Source organism: Dasypus novemcinctus, chromosome 31, assembly GCF_030445035.2.
Source record: "Dasypus novemcinctus isolate mDasNov1 chromosome 31, mDasNov1.1.hap2, whole genome shotgun sequence".
Lineage (NCBI taxonomy): Eukaryota > Metazoa > Chordata > Mammalia > Cingulata > Dasypodidae > Dasypus > Dasypus novemcinctus.
The window spans coordinates 34,082,674-34,095,456 of record NC_080703.1 but is presented as its reverse complement, the minus strand read 5'-3'; the positions used below and the strand labels follow the sequence as shown (position 1 = coordinate 34,095,456).

Genomic DNA, 12,783 nt, shown 5'->3' with positions numbered 1-12,783 from the left:
AATTTATTGAAAGAAAAGTGCAATGAAATTTCTTGAGAGCTTAAAAAAAAATATGGAACGCTTCACGAATTTGCATGTCATCCTTGCACAGGGGCCATGCTAATCTTCTCTGTATCGTTCCAATTTTAGTATATGTGCTGCAGAAGCGAGCACGGATACCTGTTTTTTTGGAAAGCTTATAATGCCTTTTCTGTTTTACCTGCAGTTGTGCAGAGTCATCTCTTGATAATGTAGTTAGTATTGGTTTGAGTTGATATAAGATTAATAAATCTATTATTATAAAACCAAAGCTAATCGTTCATTGCTTTGGTGGAGGTGGCATTACATGGTAGGTGCTTAAAAAAAAACGTTAAGGCAGAGCTTGCTCTAAAGTATTTGCAGTCTATTGGGAGAATCAGAACTAATACAAAAAAGCTTTATGTTCCTAAACCTTGTGATTCAGACTGAGGTAAGAAGGGATTAAAGGAAGAGAGTTGTCTGAGAAGGTTTTGTGGGAAAGATGGCAGTGGAGCTGGAATTTGAAGTGTGGATTGTTGGGTTTTCCCAGTGAAGAAAAGGCGCAGAGGCACAGGGAAGGGTACTGGAGCAGGCAGGGGTCAGAGCTTGCAGTTTACCTCAGGAGGAGGGGGATAAAAGACTTGGGAGTTAGGGAAAGCTCTAGGTTACACTGTGGAAGCTCCGAGGGCTAAGCAGTGTTGTAACTGAAGCACAGGACCACACAAGTCAGTGTAACTTCTAAAGTAGGGAGCGATCGGGGGTAAACAGCGGAGCCTTCACCTTAGTGCTGAGTGGATCCGACATGTAGAGTCATTCGAGCTGGAGTCGGGTGAGACTGTTGAAATGCTGTTAGCAGTGAGGCAGTGGAGGGGTGTGGCGGGGGAGATGAAGGACCACGTGCCAGCGGTCGGGCAGGAGGGCACAAAGGACGGGAGTGAAGGGCATCTCAAGGGCAGGGACTGTGCGACTCATCCATTTATATTTCCACTAGGGTCATGATTTTTATTTTGTTTTAATCTTTTGAAAAACTTTTTTCCCCTAATTTTAAGGATAATATGGGTTCTTTAAAAAATAGGTAATAGTTAAGATGAAAATAAAAGATTATACTGCGGCCAAAAGAAAACTACTTTTGGCATTTGGGGTCTCTGTCTACCCATGTTTGTATGATATATGGCATATGAAAAAAATCTGATTATAAGAGAGTAAAATGTATTCTCATTTTTAGTGTATCTCTCTATAAAGAAACGAGGGTACACACATGTGCATGTACAGTTCTATGCATCTTAAAAGTATGGTCTTTTAACTTAAATATAAGTTAGTTTTCATGTCAGACTTAAAAAAGGACTGTTATTTTTAAAACAGTATCTAGACAGGAAAATGAAATTCATAAAGTACTCCTTGTCCTATTCTGCAAAGAATTAGATTTATCACCATCTGTCTTTTTAATTGTTCTGATGGTTGCCCACCCAGTTCTAAGTAAGACGCTTGTACCTCTTTTTCTTCAGTAGATACAACTCACTTTCCCTCCCAGGTTTTAATGAACTTTTCAGTTTTCAGTTACTTTATTAAAATTAGAATATAGGCACATTCTCTGAACTTTAATTTTACATATTTCTTCTTGGTTGGTGTAGATGCATACTCTCACTCCTCAGGGAGTGAGTATCCTCCTTCCTCCACATCCTGGCTTCTTTAGCTCTCCCATTTCTATGACATCATCAGGAATGACAGCATTTACTCTGTTCTCTAACTGTGATTGTATGCCATGCGTTGTTTTCTAAAACAAAAAGTAAAAAAATGAGCATTTATCATATTACGATTATGCAGATAGTTTTAACTGTAAAACCATGCAGTGGGATTGAGATGTTGAAAAGGCTGTGTAAAACTCTGCCCTATACCTGTTCAGTCTGAGGGAAAATGTTCCAAACCTCAGATAATAATAGATAGATTCTTTATTTATATTCCCTGTCAGTTGCTTTAGAATTCAGCTATATCTTCGTTTACCTCTAATTTAGAGTAACCTTTTGTTTTTCTTGGAATCTATAGATGCCTTCTTTTTTATGCTTGTCATAAGAAATGCTAGTTAATTTCTTGGTCTCGTTATATAATCTCATCTTCACAGCAGATCTCTGATTTGAGCTAGGACATGCTAATATCAGTTAAAACAGGCAAGGCGTTTGAGGAACAAAAGGGTTAAATAATTCGCCCAAGTCACATTCTTAATAACTGGCGAGCAGGTGTCTGAGTGCCTGCTCCTGTGGCCTCCGGGCCTTTCTGAGACACCACTTGTTAACAGAAGAGCTCTAGCCGCTGAGGGGGAGCAGCCTCAACACTGACGCTGGCCTGCAGGGTGGGCAGGGTCCCCATCTGTGGACAGGAGGAGAATTAGTTTGGGAAGGTGCTTTCTCTTCAGACAGCTTGTGTCACGGAGCAGCAGTCCCTTCCCTTCCAGGCCTGGGACTGGCATGTAGGTGTGAGGCCACGGCCCATCTAGATAGGGATCTTGGTTGCCCTCAGAGGTTTTGTTGATGGAATTGAACTTCTCTCCTTTCTGGAATGAATTAATAGAAGATTTGGAGAGGAGTACAGTCTTGGGAATGGGATGACAGACGAGATGAGGAAGTGGAAGATAGATAGTGAAGCATTTAGTGCACCATTTAGAAGATGAATTCCCACTTCATTCTGTGCATCCAAAGTTAGTGTCCAGAAGACTGATGACCCAGCCAGATAGAATTTAGGTTCTTTGGGCTTGAAGTCATGAAGATCGTGGCTTTTGAAAATGGAGATTTTGGAAACATTTACTACGATTTGCATTTTAGGTCTAGGCATGCAAGTCCCTGAGGCTAAGAGGTCCATAGGCTACCCAAACACCAGACATTCACCAAAGGAACGTCCACTTATCCTCCATTCCCTCTCAGATGGCCTTTCCCGCTTATTTAAAGTCTCTTTTGTTTATGGGATCACTGTTATTCTCTCCCAGTTGTTGGTATTATAAATAGCTGAGGATATGATGTAAACCAGTTATTTTCTTCTGCCACAGTGGAAGCTCCCTGAAGGAAGGAGTTACGGTTTGTTTTGTTCACTGCTGATTCCCTAGCACCAGTACATCCATTCATTTCATTAAATGTTTGGCAAATGAGTAAATGAATTGCAAGGATGTTTGAAAAAGCAATTACTTGAATTTCAAAGGCAAGAGGGACTTAGAAATGTTATTGAAGGCTTTAAGTATTTTTGCAAAGGTGACTCTGATTGTGTGGCCAGACTCAGATGTCAAGAGAGGTATTCTGTCAAACAATTTTGTTGTAAAAAGTATTCCCCACCCAAAACCAGTAGCCAGCATTCAATTTGCTTCTTATTCCGTATGAATTAGCACATCGTTGTAAGAATAATCTAAATTTTGTCACGTATAGGGTACCTATTTTCATCAATTTTTCTTGAGTTTAGCAAGTTGATCAAACTTTCTTGGCCCATTTCTTAATTTTAGTTCTGTGTACTTGCATTGCAAGGTACCCTTTTCAGCTACCAGTTACAATGAAGACCTCCTCATTCTCCTTGTGAAAAGTGAAAAAAGGGTATAAATGGTCAGAAAATATTGTTTACTTGTGTTATGCTTATCAATTACGGCCTCTCTATAATAGAGGCCTTTGAATATTTTTGGTGCACTACTGCCTCCTTTTGTACAGGAAGAAAATAGCCCTTGTCAGTGAAAAAGTCCTCTCATAAACTCCACAGGCGAGGCCGATGTTAAATGCTTTCCTTTATTACTGCTTTATGCTAAATCACGAGTTTCTAAACATTTTGTTTCTGAGTTTAAGAAAGCATGCTAAGTGACCATGAATGCAGAGTAATATAATTAGTGTAATAAACTTGTATGTAGTAAATTGTTTATTACATAACAAATTACCCCAAAACTTCATGGCTTAAAAAAGCAAACATTTGTTACCTCATAGTTTCTGAGGGATGGGAATACAGTTGTGGCGTAGCTGCATGCCAGAGGTCCACGGTTTCTCTGGAGGTTGTAGCCAAGCCGTCGGGGAGGGCTGTGGTTTCATCCCAAGGCCCCACCGGGGAAGGGTCTGCTTTCAGGCTTATTCCCGTGGTTGTGGCAGGATTCAGGTCCTTGTGGCTGTTGGCTGGGGTCACCCTCAGTTCCTTAACCATGTGGGGGCTCCTTGGAGGGCAGCTCCCAATATGGAAACAAAAATACCTAAGCATTAAAGAATTCCAGTTTTTCACGGGCTTCTCGTGATGTGTATGCATTAAAGAATTCCAGTTTTTCACATGCTTATTGTGATGTATATGCTTTATAATATATAACATTTTATAATCCATTCAGAATGGAATATTTTTATGATAAAAATTTTGCCATTAGATTTAAAACATTTTGTCAATTATCTCTTGCTTTTGTTCCCATGTATGAAACCTTGTTTTGAGTTCTTTAGTGCAATTGACAAACAAGAAATGCATATTTATATTTAATGTTAATAATATCCTCTCCTTTTCCTTATTCCCCATTAGATCGATCTGGAATAGAAAATGTCAACTCCGTGGAGGCTTTGCAGGAAACCCTCATCCGTGCACTAAGGACCTTAATAATGAAAAACCATCCAAACGAGGCCTCTATTTTTACAAAACTTCTTCTTAAGTTGCCAGATCTTCGATCTTTAAACAACATGCACTCGGAGGAGCTCTTGGCCTTTAAAGTTCACCCCTAAGGCCTTTGTTGATCTGAACACGAACTGACTCACGCCAACTGTACATTTTGTGCTAAAATGCTTATTTATACGCGTATATCCTATATGGAGATAGAAAAGACCTTTAAGACATTAAAGATTATAGGCTGTCTAATCACACAGTAGCTCTTTGGATTGAGAACTCTTCAGCCTTGATTAGACATCGACCGCATCTCCCCAATAGACCAATCAGCTGTGTCGCACTTAAAACTGGAGAAGTTACACTGAAATATAATCATACTGAATGTTAAGACTTTTTCATCTGCCAAAACCAAAAAACGTTTTGATCTCCCTGTGGTATAAATAATAATGCACAATCACCATTACCCGAGGACATAGAAGTTAATTCTGTTATTATAGAAGTTCTATTGAATGAAAAATCAATCCTGTTGTTATGGAAGTTAACCCGTTGGGTAATGGGAACCTTTTCCAGCTACCAGTTGTAATGGAAAACCTTCACGAGACCACGTGATCTGGTACTTGGAGACTTGGGGAGATAGGAGATCCCCATGTCTGTACTTGAGTCTGCTAATGTTAACGTGTATGGTCTTAGACAGGTTACTTGATTGTGGAAAATGGGATTGATAGTGCTCCAGTGTCCCACCTCAGAGATACTAAAAACTGTCTGTAAAGCATATTTACCTCTTGGGAGATAGGCACTATGTAAATAGGTAAACTTTTTGTTATAATTATTCATAATATTCTTTTCTTATTTTCTGGGAAATCATTTCACAGCCCACACCAATCCGTTCTTCAGGGTTTCCTGCATGTGTGTGGGAGACCCCCCGACACACATACTCAATGTTTATGGGAATCTCAGACATATAAAGTGTGTATATAACATGTGTGTGAATATAGTTATATATAAATATATTTCTTCACAATATTTTAAACTGTGAAGAACTTTATCATACAATAAATGTAAGACAAGAGGTGTCAAAAAACCCAAATTTAGGTGCATTTTATCTGTTGATGACATAACCATTGCTTTAAAATGTTTAGACGGTAGAGTTTTGAATTTATGCTCTATTTTTGTTAATTTAATCGACACTTAATGTAAAAGTACAACAGGCAGTTGAGTAAAAATTAAAAAAATAGGTGTTTTAGAGTTCATCATTGGTAAAAATATTGTTTAAGGTACTAGTTGTTTAAAAGTTCATTCAGATTCTCACCTTGTACTAAAAAAAAAAAGATTACATTGCTGCCCCTTACACACAGTGCTGCAGCTTGGTGGTAAAGAATTTTGTCTTTCTGGAGAACTAATCAATATTTAAAGACACTGTTTAATATGTTAGAGTGTGTGTATGTATATATGTTTTGAGTCCTTTCCCCAATCCCCAAATAACACTACAGGGATTTTGTTAATTAAACTTACTCGATAATTTGAAAAATCATTTAGTGTCTGACCTTTAGGCTTAGAAATGGTATAGTCAAAGACATTTCATCCACATTTCTAATATTGGGTTTTATTAAATAGATGAGATCAGCTTCTGTTCATGGCAGTAGGAGAAATAGCCAAAGTTGAGGATTTTATGTATGTATTTCTGTTTCCCTGGAAAATACTGATTAATTGGAATTTTTTGGTAAGGATTACCTTCTATATAATTTTTTTGAATGATATAAAATTGCAAAAAGGCAAAGAGGCTGCTTTGCTATACTAAGCCTGTTACTTTGATGACTTGTGAGCAGAATGCCTTATTTTGTAATCTTTAACTTGTTGCTACTGGGACTCGAATTTCTGTGGCACTGGTTAAGTAAGTTAAAAAAAGTTGACCCTCATTATTAAAGAGGAAAGGTGACGGTGATGCCTGTAATACACTATAAACTATAATTGTAATTTACCTTAAGTAAGTATGACTTAATGGGATATACAGCATAGTTTTTGTGAATTCTTTACATGATAGCATTATCTTTTATACTTTTTTTCCTAAGATAAACAATTGCATAGTTTTCTTCTTCAGGGGATAGAAACAGCTTTTTGAAGTAATAATTGAAAACCTCAAAGATCATATTGATTCTTAATTTTGCCTTTTGCCTAAGTCTCTTTATACCATGTATCTAAAACAAATACTAAGTCTTTGAGAATGTGTAATCAAATATGGTAGTATTGCCTATAATACTTTGGTTAGGTTCAGTATATACATGTATACATCTATATATAGGTATATAGATTTGCATTTTGTCTTGTAAAAATTTATTTGAATGAATTCTTCCTGTAGGTAATGGGAAACAAAATTAATAGTTATATATCACTCATAGCATTTCTATATTTGAAAATAGCCCAATATTGAAAATCTAATTCTAACCTTAAACCAGCAGCCTGTTATAAGCACATTCTTTATTGAGTCATTGGCTATAAACATAGTGAATGCAGAGAAGACAACCCGTTTAGGAAACTTCTGAGTTGGTGGGACACTGTTGATTATTTAATAATGTACTGTATGGAATAAGTGATGCTTTAACTCTGATTTTACATTTTGAAGTTAAAATATGGGCATTATGTCAGCAAACTTAAGGGCATTGTGTCAGCAAACTAAAAAAAAATTCTTTGCTTTTAATGTGTCTCTTTACATGGTCTGAGAAAGGATTCACGTTTTTAGAGAGAAGCTGCTTAAAGGAAAGGGGAAGCATCTTGGGATGAAATTTTTTTTATACTGATGGTTTAATTCCAGATTTAAAAAGTAGAAGGGGAATTTCAGTGGATTATATAGCTTTCAAATCTACGTTTGAAGAAATTACCATTGTAACTTGACAAGATATGATTTCTTTTATGTAAACATCATTGCAAAGCAAGATATAGAAGCTCAGCTAGATTTATTACTGTGCACGAAAGAAAAGGAAATACCTATCTCAGTTCTTTTTGTTTTCCAATGTAAAGTTTGCTGAATGTACAAGAAGAGTTTATCACTTAGGATATAGAATTTTTTTAGGGGTGGGGGAGGGGGGCCTCTGTCAGGAAATTGTTACTTATAAACAAAGATTGTCTTGAATTTACCCGAAACATAAAACTTGAAGCTATTCTTGAACTAATGTGGAAGAATAAATGGCTATTGTTTTAAAAATGGTAGAAATATATATCATTGACAAAATGTGAGTTAGGTTTATTTTCTACAAAGTGTAATTGAAGAGAACATGTTTCTGAAAAGTAATATGTACATGCGGGGGGCGGGTGTAATAAATATTTCTAACCAAGTGCGGGTTTCTGGTGGCTTTCTACCTTGACATTTTTATAAAACCATTGATAACTTACTGTGAGTTATTTTTTCCCCAGGTATAGCGGGATCTCTTATCTAAATCTTGAATTCAGCATGTGGGAATATATACATACAGATGTTTTGTTTTTAAGATTTCAGGTAAAGTTTATTCAGTAGTTCCAGCAAGGATTGTTGCCATTTTTTATAATCGCAACTGAATTCACTGCAAATAATATGGTAGTGTTTTAGGAAAGCAAGTGGCAAGAGAGGAAGGGGTACTTCGTCTACCTGAGAATTGGCCTTAGCCATGAATGCAGTAAGCATCTCAGCACGACCACCCCTTCTCCTTTTCCTAGTGGTTTAACCCATGCTGTCAAAGTTAAGACTGTTACTTAATCAGCATGCCCTGTGGTTTATCCCGGACCAGTACGGTCTACTACTTTTCTGCATAAAAGTTAGATGGGAGAAGTGAGATCCTTGACCCAAATAAATTGGGAAATGCTGGGTTAAACACGGTTACTGAAATGTCTTTGCATCAGACCTCTTCTCTAAGGAGGTGATGTGCATTATGAATCATTTAAGGATGAATTTAGTGGGATGCAGTTTTCCCCAGACTAGCCTACCAAGTAACCCCTGTATTTGCCACATTTTGAGTACTTTGAGGAGCTCCTTGCAAAGTGTGCTGTTAAGAGAAAAGACCTTGTTAACCTACTACTTTGGATGTTGTCAGATTTGAGCAAATGCAGTGGATTATTGTACAAATGTATATATTGCCACCTTTTTTTGCTTTGGAAGTCTAATGAGAAACTCCAAATGTGTTCACAGACAACAGGGATTAAATTCCTTCAGAATTTTGCAAATGTTATCTGGGAGTAAATGAGTTGAAGACAGCCAATTCATAGATCTGGTTTTACATTTTATGCTCAGTAGGAGCTGCATTAAAATGTGCCATCTTATTTTCTTTTTATTACTACCGAAGTTGTGAGTATACAGAACAATCGTGTACAACATACAGGATTCCTATATATCACCCACCACCAACACCTTGCATTGTTGTGAACTTTTGTTGCAAATGATCAAAGAGGATCATCAAAATATTACTGCTAACTGTATTCCATAGCTTATATTTGGGTATATTCCACCTGTTAATACCATGTTTTAGTATTGTGTGTTCTAGTTCATGAGAGAACATTCTTACACTGTTTGTGCCACAGTGCCAGGGTTCCCTGTGTTATGTGGTCGCATGCCTTGTACAATCCATCCAAAGTGTACTCGGTGGCTCTCAGTTTCATCGTGGACTTGAGCTGTCATCAGCTCAGTCCATTTCAGAACGTTTTCATTACTCCAAAATGCCAAAATCCCATACCCCTTCCATCCCCCTATTGTTGACTCTTAGCACAGATTCAATACCTTCCTGCCATGGCTGCAAAAATACTACATTACTGTTTTAACTATAGTCATTAAGTTACATTGGTTGTATTTTCCTCATGTCTCACCATATCATATTCTTAACACCTTGTAATAGTGACATACATTTATTCTAATTCATAGAACAGTGTTGTATTTGCAATAACAATCCTCATCTACCACTGAGTTCATGGTTACACAGGCCCTAGATTATCCTTTAGCTTTTTTTTCAATTGACATTTACATCCTTAGACCCCTTTCAGGCACAAGTGCATTTATAAATCAGCAGTGTTACAGTCACTGTAACATGTTAACATCAGTTCTTTCCATTTCCTCACATTGACAGTCCACCTTATTAAAAATTCTACATTAAGCATCAGCTTCCCCTTCTCAACCCACATTTTGTCTTCTTTTTTAATTTAATTCCCCTCCCCTCCCCCGGTTGTCTGTTTTCTGTGTCTTTTTGCTGACTCTTGTTTCTTTGTCCGCTTCTGTTGTCGTCAGCGGCAGGGGAAGTGTGGGCGGCGCCATTCCTGGGCAGGCTGCACTTTCTTTCGCGCTGGGTGGCTCTCCTTACGGGTGCCCTCCTTGCGCGTGGGGCTCCCCTACGCGGGGGACACCCCTGTGTAGCACAGCACTCCTTGCGCGCATCAGCACTGCACATGGTCCAGCTCCACATGGGTCAAGGAGGCCCGGGGCTTGAACCACGGACCTCCCATGTGGTAGATGGACGCCCTAACCACTGGGCCAAAGTCTGTTTCCCCACATTTTGTCTTCTAGTAACCTATACTCTAGAGTGTAACTATGAATTTACTCATTGTATTTAGTCATTTTATGAGACCATGCAATATTCGTCCTTTTGTGTCTGGCTTGTTTCACTCAACATAATGTCCTTTTGTCTTTTGCATCTCAACATCAGTTATTCTTACAGCTGAATAGTATTCCGTTGCATGTGTGCACTATATTTTGTTTATCCATTCTTCAGTTGATAGGCACTTGGGTTGTTTCCATCTTTTAGCAATTATGAATAATGTGACTCTGACCATTGGTGTACAAATGTCTTGCCATATCATACAACTCTATATTGAACTTCTAAGGAACGGCCAAGCTCTTCCACGGAGGCTGCACCCTTCTACATTCCCACCAGCAGTGAAGGAGTGTTCCTATTTCTCCACATCCTCTCCAGCACTTGCAGTTTTCTGTTTTTTAAATAATGGCCATTTGATAAGGTGTGAAATGATATCTCATAGTTTTGATCTGCATTTCCTTAGTAACTAGTGATGTTGAACGTGTTTTCATGTGCTTTTGGCCATTTCTATTTCCTCTTTGGAAAAATGTCTGTTCAAGTCCTTTGTCCATTTTTAAATTGGGTTGCTTGTCTTTATTTTATATTTTATTTTTTGAGGTATGTGGGAAGCTGGTGCTCAACCTCTTAGCCACATTGGCTCCCCTGAGTTGGTTTTCTCATTTGTTTGCTTGTTTGTTTCTTCAGGAGGCACTGAGAACTGAACCCTGGACTTCCTATGTGGGAAGCAGGTGCTCAACTACCTATGAGGTCCTGGGTTCAATCCCCAGCCCCAGTACTTCAAAAACAAAACACCAACATCCTGAAGATGTTTCCCTACATTTTCTTCTGGGATTTTTGTAGCTCCAGCTTTTATATTTAGGTCTTTGAACCATTTTGAGTTAATTTTTGTATAAGGTTTGAGATAGAGAAGATAACGCATTTCCAGATCTCCCAGCACCATTTGTTGAATAAACTCTTGATGCAGCAGTGTGGGTTTGACAGCTTTGTCAAAAACTCTTTGGCCATAGATGGGAGGACCTATTTCTGAACACTCCATTCAATTCCATTGGTCAATAAGTCCATCTTTATGCCAGTAGCACGCTGTTTTTACACTATAAGTAATAGCCTTTATTTTGTTATTTTTAAAGATTTACTTAATTTATCTCTCCCCTCCCCCTCGTTGTTTGCCCTTGCTGTATCTGTTTGTCTTCTCTGTTTCTTCGTCACTGGGAACCAAGCCCAGGACCTCCAATATGAGAGGGAGGCACCCATTGCTTGAGCCACCTCTGTTACCCACTGATGTGTTTCTCATGTTTTTCTTCTTCTGTCTCATGTTAGTTTGCGGTGCCTGCCCATCACACCAGCTCACTGTCTTCTTTAGGAGGCACTGGGAACTGAACCAGGGACCTCCTATGTTGTAGGCGGGAGCCTAGTTGCTTGAGCAACATCTGCTTCCCAGTAATAGCCTTTAAAGTCAAGAAGTGATAGTCCTCTAACTTCCTTCTTTTTAAAGATATTTTTTGCTATTTGCGGCCCCTTACCCTTCCAAACAAATCTGATAGTTTCTTTTCCATTTCTGCAAAAAAAGCTGTTGGAATTTTTATTGGGATTGTGTTGAACCTATAAATCAATTTGAGTAGAATTGACATCTTAATGATATTCCATCCAATCCATTAACATGGAATGTCCTTCCATTTATTTAGGTCTTTTTTGGTTTCTTTTAACAATGTTTTGTAGTTTTCTGAATACAGGTCCTTCATGTCCTTTGTTAAGTTTATTTCTAAATATTTAATTCATTTAGTCACTATTGTAAATGGAAATTTTCCCCTTAACTTCCTCCTTAGACTATTCATTAGAAGTGTAAAGAAACAGTATTGATTTTTGCCTATTAGTCTTGTATCCCACCACTTTGCTGAACTTACTTATTAGCTCTCATAGCTTTGTTATGGATTTTGCAGGAATTTCTAGGTATATGATCAAATCATGAGTAAATAGCTAAAGTTTTATTTCTTCCTTTCCTATTTGTGCCTTTTATTTCTTTTTCTTCCCTGCTTCCTCTAGCAAGAACTTCTACCACAATACTGAATAACTGGTGACAGTGAGCATCCTTGTCTTGTTCTTGATCTCAAAAGGAAAGTTTTCAGTTTCACCCATGAGTACAATGTTAGCTGTTCATAAATGTTTTGATAAATTCTCTTTATCATGTTGAGGAAGTTTCCTTCTCTTCCTATCTTTCAGAGTGTTTTATCAAGAAAGGGTGCTGTATTTTGTCAAATGCCTGTGATCATGTTATTTTTCTTCTTTGATTTGCTAATGTGGTGTATTATTCTAATTGATTTTCTTGTGTTGAACCACCCTTGCAGACCTGAGAAAAACCCACTTGATCATCGTGTATAATTCTTTTAATGTGCTTTTCAATTTGATCAGTAAGTATCTTGTTGAGGAATTGTGCACCTATATTCATTAGAGAAATTGGTCTGTAATTTTCTTTTTTTGTAGCATCTTTATCTGGCATTGGTGTTAGGGTAATGTAAGCTTCATAGAATGAGTTTGGTGGTGTAGTTTCCTGTTCAATTTTTTTTTTTTTTTTTAAGTTTGAGCAAGATTGGTTTTTAATCTTTGCATGATTGGTAGAATTCACCTGTGAAGCCATCTTGTCCTGGGCTTA

At 37.8% G+C, this 12,783-nt stretch overlaps 1 protein-coding gene and 1 non-coding gene across 2 annotated transcripts in view; one reads left to right on the top strand and one right to left on the bottom strand.

The window, feature by feature from the left end:
- NR1D2 (nuclear receptor subfamily 1 group D member 2) overlaps positions 1–7,919 on the top strand; it is a 33,245-nt gene extending 25,326 nt beyond the window's left edge. Inside the window, exon 8 of the mRNA XM_058290814.2 lies at positions 4,513–7,919. Within this exon, the coding sequence (XP_058146797.1) occupies positions 4,513–4,709 (197 nt within the window). The 3' untranslated portion in view covers positions 4,710–7,919. The remainder of the gene's footprint in view (positions 1–4,512) is intronic.
- On the bottom strand, positions 47–153 carry LOC111763584 (U6 spliceosomal RNA). Its single transcript, XR_002796423.1, has one exon. It is a non-coding gene; the product is annotated as a U6 spliceosomal RNA (small nuclear RNA).
- Positions 7,920–12,783: the final 4,864 nt, after the last annotated feature.